The sequence below is a fragment of the Pleurodeles waltl genome, chromosome 6 (genome assembly GCF_031143425.1).
Source record: "Pleurodeles waltl isolate 20211129_DDA chromosome 6, aPleWal1.hap1.20221129, whole genome shotgun sequence".
Classification (NCBI taxonomy): Eukaryota; Metazoa; Chordata; class Amphibia; order Caudata; family Salamandridae; genus Pleurodeles; species Pleurodeles waltl.
In genome coordinates this window covers 299,913,812-299,923,781 of record NC_090445.1, presented here as the reverse complement: position 1 = coordinate 299,923,781, position 9,970 = coordinate 299,913,812, and the positions used below count along the sequence as shown (strand labels likewise).

Genomic DNA, 9,970 nt, shown 5'->3' with positions numbered 1-9,970 from the left:
GATGACTGTTAACTCTGGTACTATGCAATATGGAAGGAAGGTAAATGACAACACACATTTTTCAAGATGATAAACAGCCGGAAATTGCCAGTGAATGCTGCTACTTCATCCTATAATGAATGCTGGCTTAGTCTCAAAACATTTGGGGCCAGATGTATCATACAACCGATTTGCGATTCTCAAATAGCGAATATTAAGAAATCGCTATTTCAGAAATGCAAAAAGGTATGTATGATTTTTGCGATTCGGTAATAGTGATTTCTTAAAAATCGCAAATGCTATTACCGAATCGCAAATAGAGAATCTGTCCCCATTCGCACCTATGGGCCTGTTGGCCCATATCTGCAAATGTTTAGCATTTCCAAAATTGCCATTTCTGAACCAGAAATTGCAATTTTGGAAATGCAAAAGGCCAGGGTGCTGGGGGTCTAAGGCCCCCTCTCCTGCACCCCAATTTATTTATTTTTTTAACATGTAAGGTACACACATGCCAAAAGGGCATGTGTGCTTTACATGTTCAATTTAAAAATGCAGTTTTACTGCATTTTTTAATTTTGCAGCAGGTTACCACCTGTTTGCAGATCATGGTATTTTGCATGTGCAAAATACCATTCTGTGAAAAATCGCAATTTGCGATTCTCAAAATCCAGGTCGCAACGCTAAAAATTGCAATTTTTGTGATTTCTACTTTGTGGTCTGCGAATGCCTTTCATGCATTGCAGACCACTATTTTCCACTCGCAAACGGCCGATTTTACCGTTTGCGAGTGCAAAATATTTTCATACATCTGGCCCTTGATGACTACCAAATACTACTCTTCGAAATCCTGCATGACAGATATAAATAAAGTTAAGTGATTTCCAGCTTGGCATTCTACACCATATTGCTGATTTTCAGTGCAAAAGTTTCCATTTCTTACTTACGGATCCCGTATCAGGTGATGAGATTTAGCAAGGATCTTTAAAATGTATGCTATTTTTTAAAGGAGTAATATGGGGAAATGTACTATTATTAATAAATACCATTTCAATTCAGAGGATCCGAAGATAATTATTTGTACGCTGCCTGAGAGATATGGTTATTTAGGGCCTCTTAGCTTTTTTGCTTAAAATAAAACATACTGATGCTCAGAGGCTTTAGGACGGATAAAGGAATGACTATGCGACTGTCAAGGATTTTTTAGAAGTTTCGGTCTGGATGATAGGGCTTCCAAAATATCTGCTTTGGTCAAATATTTCTTCTCTATGTTTTAAGTCTGATGTTACCCAAAAAAGTAAGAAAGGGTCAAGCGAACATAGTAATGATTCTCTTAAAACAAACGTTTCAATCTAATTTAGGAATTCTAATTTTCTTGAACTGTCAGAATACATCACTTAAAAGGGATCCAGACTTTATATAAGAGCATATGCCTTTGAGGACATGTGTAGGACATGGATGTGTATTCATAAGGACCATCCTATGTACTGTTTATGGGCTTTATATTTGGAGCCAGTGGATCTTACCTTATTTATGGTACCTGTTTGTTCCAGGAAAGAGACACATATGTACATCCTTTAATTACGTTTTTCCCAAAGATAATCATCCACACGTCAATGCTCTATTGACGAACTTATCGATTTTACCTTTGTCTTGGTTTGTGAACACAACCTGCTCGGAATCTTGTTGTAAAGTGCAATATAGTTTTAATCATGTTTATCTTAGCCCATTGCGGTAAGCTTTTTTTTAAACCAAAAATACTTTATATTAAAAAAGGTTTTTCATTTCATGTCAATGATGGACGAAAACAAATAGTTATGTTGGATCCACCCCTTTGCCCATATTTGTTTCAGAATTCTCCAATGTGGTTTTCATTTATTATGAAATAATTCTAGATTACAGTACAGCCCATCACAAGAGTTAGCTCCTTTATGTTGAAAGGTCTTTTTTTTAAAGAAGGGGCCACACACTGCACTTACCTACAGAAGGGAAAATCAACCCCAAAGTCACAAGGTGTGACCATGTTGGCACTAAGTGAACATGTCTAAAAGGACAATCTAAGGCATGACTGACACTGTAAACCCGGGAGAACAGTCAGGAGCAGTGTCAAAGTAAAAACAAATTATCTCTCAGTTTCCTAGATATACCATTAGAATAGTAACCTAAGAAAACATATTCCTTTGAATGCAAACTCACAATAATTCTGTCTTTTCCGTGTTCTGAAAATGGGGCGATGATAACTGAAAACTGGCGCCCTGTTTTCGATCCATTCAGAGGTGGTACTACTGCTAAACCAGCTTAGTGAAACTCTGTCTGATAGCTGCACGTCAAAGCCTTGAATTCCATGACTTCGGATTCATTTTTGTGCTGTGTAAAAAAACTGGGCATGTCAAGAAAACTCGATATCACATTTGAACGAGTCTCAAAGTGTTTGCTGCAAAAATAAATGGTCTGTGAGTCAGAAATAAACAAAAAGGGGATCCCACGTACATTAGCTATGGAGGCAGGCTCCAAGGTAGCAATCAAATATATGCCCTACTTCACTCTCCGTTTTAGTGTCAACCACATCACAATACACCCGGGTGTTTAGCTGAGCTAGCTCATCAGAATTATTAAAGTACCTTCACACGTGACACAGATGTTAGCAGTTTTAGATTAGCAAACTAGCTTTCAAATTTTGTGTCTTGGGTGTTCGGACGCAGTGTATCCATGGCTCATAGATTGGCGCATTCAAAAGACTATGTTGGAAGAGCAAGAAAACATAGCAGTAGCAGAATAAAGTTATGCAGATCTGCAACTACAGTTAAATACATCTTCAGTCTCATGGACCTAAGTAACGGTAACCATTAATTCCGCTATTTCCTTTATTTTTATTTTCTTTTTTCGGTCGAGAGTGCAAGCGCTTCCAATCTGTAGTCTTTCTGTTGGGCTTTTAACCATGCCCATGTCACGCCCATCACTTTCATTGCACCACTTGTATCACTTTCATTGCCCACTGCACCCATTCTCTTCCAGTATTTTCATGGCGGTGGTATTGCCATGAAACAGCTGGCAGAGAGGAGGGTCGTGATCAGGTGCTCTGGAGGAGCTGGCATTTCCCTGGCGGCCCAACCGCCAGGGTTGTAATGTGGCGCTCGGAACGCTGAATTATTGGTGGTTTAACTGCCAGTTCCGAGTCTGGCGGTCTAGTGACCGCCAGACTCATAATGACCCCCCTTTGTCTCCTAAGTTAAGCCTTGTTGCTGTGGATTGAGCTGGACCTAGTGGGGGTTAGTGGCTTATTGCTAAGTGTAGGTACTTATCTTACCTATTCCTATAATCCACTTTCCAACACATTGCATCAATGGAAACTGAAAATTGTGCAGAAATGTCAATGTTTGTAATTCTAAATCTTGTGTTCAATCCCAACCATGCTGGCATTTCTCAGCTGGCAGTATATGATAATTTGTTTCTCACTTATGCTATTCTTTTTTTATATGGGATTGGCTCTGTCCCAAGCCCCATTGGCCTTTCCGAGGTATTATTCATTTGATAATTTTTGGATTGTGCACGGATTATCCAGCCTTTTCCAGACACAGCATTTTACTTAAAACGTATTTGCAGGTGGAGTTTTATATAGTGCAAACCCAACCCTGAGATATTGGAGCGCTTTATGTAAGCACAATTTACATTACACAACTATATGTTAATTTCTGGTAGGCACAAGGATATAAGTATTTTTCCCAAAAACACAGGATGTGGAGATGATGCTGAGACTTGAACCTGGTTCACCAGTTCCATAATTGGCAGCTCTGGCTCTGATAACAAGGCAAAGTAAATGATTTGGTGTCCTGGGTTCATTACCTTTCAAACTTTCTGGCCTTACTCAACCATTATTTTATAATAATTACTGGTTGCTGGCCGTTCAAAAGCAGCAGTTTATTATTCCCAACCTTACTGTCCTTTCTCAACCAGCTGTATATAACCTCTGGTTTCTTACTTATGATATTATTTTATTATATATGTGATTGGTTTTGCAATAGCATGAACATTACCACATCTGGTTAATTTCAGTCTTCCCTGTAAACCTTCACTGTTCTTTCCCCAGCACAAATGTGTTCAATAAGACTCAGAGAGCTGCTCTTAATCACCATGCATCACTCCCCAGCAGAGTACCAACCAAGTACACATTAATTCCTCTTGATTAGTGTCCGTCCGCTACTATGCACACACTATTCTTCAACTCCCCTCCCATTCCTCTTGCCCTCTTTGTCAAGGCGTGTATTTTTGTGGTTTACCTCGGCTCGTATCAGCATGGCGCCTGCTTCTGTGCAGCTCTCATACCTATCTATTCACCATGTCACATAATTCCACCTCACAAATACACTACACACCACACAATTCCACCCCACACAATTCCAATTCCAATTCAACCTACATACTTGCACTCCAAACCACATATATCAGCTCCACACCAACACACATAGATAAAAACATTGGCCCTCATTATGATTTCGCTGGTCTTTTCCTAAGAGTTCTCAAGCCACGGGCGCCGAAGACCACCAGTGCTGGTGGTCTTCCGACCACCATATTACGAGTACTGAAAGATTTCTGCCACAATTTGGGCAGAAATTCTCCAGTAGTCGTGCTGGTGGTCGGAGACGCAGAGGCAATTCCACTGCTGCCCCCCTGTCAAAAGGACTCTGCAGCCATATTATGACCTGTAATACGGCCTGGAGGTGTCCTGATTGTAGGGCGCTGCTGGCAGTGGGCGCGCCGGGTCCTGTCCCCTCAGGGAGGAGCACCTCGTTGGATGAGGTAAGTGTCCTCCGCAAGGGGAGGTGTGTGGGGTGTGTGAATGGATGTGTGTGGGTGTGTGTATGTGTGTCATGAATGGGAGGGAGAGCGGGCAGTGTTTGTGCATGCATGTGTGTCTGTGTGTAAATGTGATGATGGTGATGCGTGTGTAGGTGAATGTTAATGCTGAGTTGGGGTGCGTGTGTGCATGCATGTAGACAGGGGTGGGGGTTGTGTGTGTATGCATTTTGAGGAAAGGAGGAGTGGGGGATGGAATGTGTATGTGTGTCAATGGGGGTGAATATAGTAAGTGCGTGTGTGAGTGGGGGTGTTGTGTGTGTGTGCATGTGTGTATGGATTTGGGGGTGTTGTGTGTGTGTGTGTGTGTGAGCGTAAGGGTGTTGTGAGTGAATGAATGTCAGGATGTGCATGTCTGAAGGTGTGTGTGTATGCATGCGTGTATGGGGGTAAGTACAGGGATCAGGTGTGCGGAGTGTGTACATGTATGAGGGAGGTGTGAGGGGTCACTACTGGGAGCAGGGGGAGGGTTATTGAGGTTTTTGGGGAAATGGGGGTGGGAATGTTGCAAGGGGGGCTCTTGGGTAGATGGGGGAGGTGTGCGGGGTGTGTGAATGGATGTGTGTGAGTGTGTGTATGTGTGTCATGAATGGGAGGGAGAGCGGGCAGTGTTTGTGCATGCATGTGTGTCTGTGTGTAAATGTAATGATGGTGATGCGTGTGTAGGTGAATGTTAATGCTGAGTTGGGGTGCGTGTGTGCATGCATGTAGACAGGGGTTGGGGTTGTGTGTGTATGCATTTTGAGGAAAGGAGGAGTGGGGGATGGAATGTGTATGTGTGTCAATGGGGGTGAATATAGTGAGTGCGTGTGTGAGTGGGGGTGTTGTGTGTGTGTGTGTGCATGTGTGTATGGATTTGGGGGTGTTGCGTGTGTGTGTGCGTGTGAGCGTAAGGGTGTTGTGAGTGAATGAATGTCAGGATGTGCATGTCTGAAGGTGTGTGTGGATGCATGCGTGTATGGGGGTAAGTACAGGGATCAGGTGTGCGGAGTGTGTACATGTATGAGGGAGGTGTGGGGGGTCACTACTGGGAGCAGGGGGGAGGGTTATTGAGATTTTTGGGGAAATGGGGGTGGGAATGTTGCAAGGGGGGCTCTTGGGTAGATGGGGGAGTCATCTACCATTACAGGAACGCAAATTCCTGTCACCGGTAGACTTTCTGCCAGGGATTTCGTGGTGGTGCTACCGCCACAAAATCCCTGGCAGAAAGGGGACTTGTGATATCGCCAGCATCACTGGGTGAACCGCCGTGTCGGAGATGCTGATTTCTGGCCCCTGCTGTCCAACCTCCCTGGTGGTATCAGTGGGGATGTGGCGGTTTGGCACAGGCCAAACTGCCACACTCATAATGTTTTGGTCTTCACCGGTTGCCTGGCCGCGGTTAGACAGTCACCACGACCTTGGCGGTGTTCGGACTACCAGGGTCGTAATGAGGTCAATTGTCATTTACAGTGTCAATAACTCTAACTCTCGCAAATGCCGATTGATTACATTGCAAATGCTTATTTTTGTACACGTTATTCCATTTAAAATCTGAAGTCTGATGCAGTCTATTTACCATTATTGTCTTTCAGGTGGCAGTATGCAGCAGAGAAATCACACCATAGCGAAGGAATTAATTTTCCAGGGATATCCAGGTTCCCAAAATGTACAGCTAGCCCTATTCATTGTACTTTTACATGTTTATATGCTGACCGTTGCGTCAAACATCCTCATCATACTTTCAGTAAAGGCTGACCCACAACTGTACACCCCTATGTACTACTTCCTCAGCCACTTCTCATTTGTAGAAATCTGTTACACCTCAACCACAGTGCCAAAAATGCTCTTTGATTTGCTTAGAAAGCGTAAAACCATCTCTGCTGCTGGGTGCCTTGCACAATTTTATTTTTTTGTGTCTTTTGGGGTGACCGAGGATTTTCTACTCTCTGCCATGGCTCTTGATCGATATCTCGCCATTTGTAGACCCCTCCATTACAGGACTTTGATGAGCCATACTGTGTGCAGACAGCTGGCTGCCATATCCTACATCACCAGTTTCTGTGTTATTTTGATTCCTGTTATCTGGATGTCCATGTTGTCCTTCTGTTTCCCCAATGGCATTAACCATTTCTTCTGTGATTTTGCTCCTCTTCTGAAACTATTGTGCTCCAACCCCACCATCAGCGGAATAATGTTTCTGATTATTGGTTGTATTAGTATGTTCTTCTGTTCTTTCATGATCCTTATGTCTTACACATTCATCATTATAACAATCCTGCGAATCCCAACCATCACAGGTCGCCAGAAGGCCTTCTCCACATGTGGCTCCCACCTCATGGTGGTCACTATCTTCTACGGAACACTGATGTTCATCTATGTTAGACCAACAGGCACAGACCCTTTCTCTTTTGATAAAGTGGTGTCTGCATTTTACATAATCCTTGTACCACTGTTAAATCCACTCATTTACAGTTTAAGGAATAAGGAGATGAAGGAAGCAATGCACAGGGCACTGCATCCATTGATAAGTCTATGGAAGAAGTAGTTTGCAGTGGCAGTTATACTATATCATAGCAATGTAGAATGGTAATGAGTGGCCTCTCAATGTGTACGTCTGAACATGGTTATGGAAACGCATGGAAACCTGTTTGAAAGAGATAACCTATCAACCTGTCTTAGTAACTTTAATAATAAATATTGGATGAACAACTACACTCATTCTTATGAGTCGCCCAGTATAATCTGAAGCAAGTTCTGAAATTGATAAACTGCTGTCATCTCCTTTGCTATCCTTACCCATCGATCCTAGACTAGACTCAGCGGACAGGTTCATGGTATCATTATTTTATTTCATTTTATAAAACAACTGCATTTGATCTTTTGGCTTCAGCCTCATAATGATGAACTGCATTTTAATACATAATGGGGCAGATTTCGATTTTGGGTGGATGGGGTTCTCTCTCACAAACGTTACGGAGTGCCCTGCCTACCAAACCTATTTAGGGACGGGAGGACCTCTAGCTATCTGTTAATGAAGCTCCCATTGGTGCAGTCTACAGAAGCATCCTTCAATTGCATGATGGACTTTACGCCATCAGACGAATACACCATCTCCTCTAATTAGGATTGACAGTGGGGTGTCCTTTTTTTCTGGCTGTCATTATTAGGTAAAAAATAATGACCTACTCCCAGGAGGAACAACTCATTTGTTTTAAAATAACAAACTCCCACTTGTGTGTTTGTATTTGAAAAACAATAACTTTGGTACATTTTTATGAATTTTAACAAAACTGACAGTAACTCTTCACCAAAATGTTTGCACGTTGACAGGAGTCTCCATGTGTTGTCAACGGGAGAGAATATCAAAAGTCATAATATTGGATTCTGACATCTTATATCCTGTGCTAGTACACACACTCTGCAACTAAACCATCATAAGGCTCTGTAGCCACTTGTAGGAGGCAGATAGGCAATGCTCTATAAAATAAAAGACCAAAAGGACAGGTGGGTGACGCAATTATATGAGAAACCACTTTCCCAACTCATGTAGGTAATTACTGACATACAGTAACAAATGCTTGGGATACATTCAGTATTATGTAACGGCGGTGAATGGGATCCAGTCTCAGATACATATAAGAGCCAGGAAAAGAACTGCATACTAAAAGCATTTGGAAAACATGTGACTGCCCCCTACTCCCCCCAGAAGATCTGTGTGTGGCCAGCACACTTTGTTTTCCCTAACCAATTTGAAAGAGGGTCAGGAGTTCTGAATTTAATGTGAAAACCCACACACGGAACACTTCACGAATGAGGGGTAATCATGATCTTAGTTTTCGTGAAAGCTACTGCAAGCTTATGAGGGGAAAAAGTCTATGTAACATCTTACAAGGGCATATCACCAGACCCATTCATATGATTCCATACCATTGTTCTTTTCAGAAGGTCTTTAATAATGTCAGTGACCTAAAACACCAGTGCTTGGCAGGCTTTCTTTGTCCATGCACTATGTTCTATGCTGAAGCATGACTGTACCTAGGGCTCTGTGACACCTGTACTTCTCATCAGAAAGTGGCCCTTCAAATGAAGAGTCTGAGGTCACAGATCGAGCTCCGAGAAGTAGCACACACAGTGCACACTCGCCATAGGTAAGCACTAGACACCTAACTGATTTCTTTCTCAGAAATGGCAACCCCTTAAAAACACAGATACAAAGCCTGACAGTGTGCCCACAGCTGGGAGTGCAACAATGATGCCATCTAAAGGTGCAGGCATGGCAATCACATATGGAGAAGCCCGCAAATATAGTGGGCATATATGGATTTGCTGCATGAGAAGAGGAAAAAACACAAATTATGAGAAGGAGCTAGCACCTATTTAATCACTTAAGGCTTTTGGGGCTGTTTACGAGTTTGGCCGTCCGAGGACTGCCATGTTGGTGGTGGCGGTCCGACTAGCAACGAGCTGGCCGAGCAGACCACCATATTATAAGTCTGGCGGTGGAGCAAACAGAAGACTGACAGAGGTCTGCCACCACCGCCAGGCAGGACAGACAGCTGCGGTCTGTCTGAGTCACAAACAGGCCAGCAGATACCATGTTTCTGACTGGACCTATTAGGAGGTTGCACACAACCACTGTGACTGCAGCGGTCAAACCAACACGTATCAGGAGGTGGAAGTTAACAATTTAAAAGGAGACACTCACCTGTAGACAGCCATACACATCCGGAACTACAGTTGAGCCATTCCTCAAAGTCATGCCGCTTCTCCTCCTCGACAAAAGACAACGCAATCAACGCACATGAACGACACCAGCCGTAAGTACACACATACCTACCTGTAACATTAAGCCTTCAAAAACTGCATTCTGCACTGGCAAGCACATCATAGGGTTGTCGTAGTTTGGACTCTTGCTCTGAGCAAGACTGCTGGTCTCAGGATGACAGTACTTTCGTTTGTAGGTGACTAAGGGGATCATTACGACCTTGGCGGGCGGCTACCACAGCCCGCCAGGCGGTAACCGCCATGAGGGCCGCCAATGCGGCCGCACTGACGCGGCCCCCATTATGACATTCCCGCTGGGCCGGCGGCCGCAAACCAAGTTTGCGCCCGCCAGCCCAGCGGGAATGAGGCCGCAACAGAGGAGCTGGCACTAATG

At 43.5% G+C, this 9,970-nt stretch overlaps 1 protein-coding gene across 1 annotated transcript; it reads left to right on the top strand.

Moving 5' to 3' along the window:
• Positions 1–6,412: 6,412 nt before the first annotated feature.
• On the top strand, positions 6,413–7,357 carry LOC138301535 (olfactory receptor 5I1-like). The gene has a single exon (XM_069242051.1). The coding sequence runs from the start codon at positions 6,413–6,415 to the stop codon at positions 7,355–7,357; it is 945 nt and encodes a 314-aa protein (XP_069098152.1).
• The last annotated feature ends 2,613 nt before the right edge of the window (positions 7,358–9,970 follow it).

Excerpts from the sequence above, each read along its gene's own strand:
- LOC138301535 (XM_069242051.1), top strand. The coding sequence starts at position 6,413 with ATGCAGCAGAGAAATCACACCATAGCGAAGGAATTAATTTTCCAGGGA.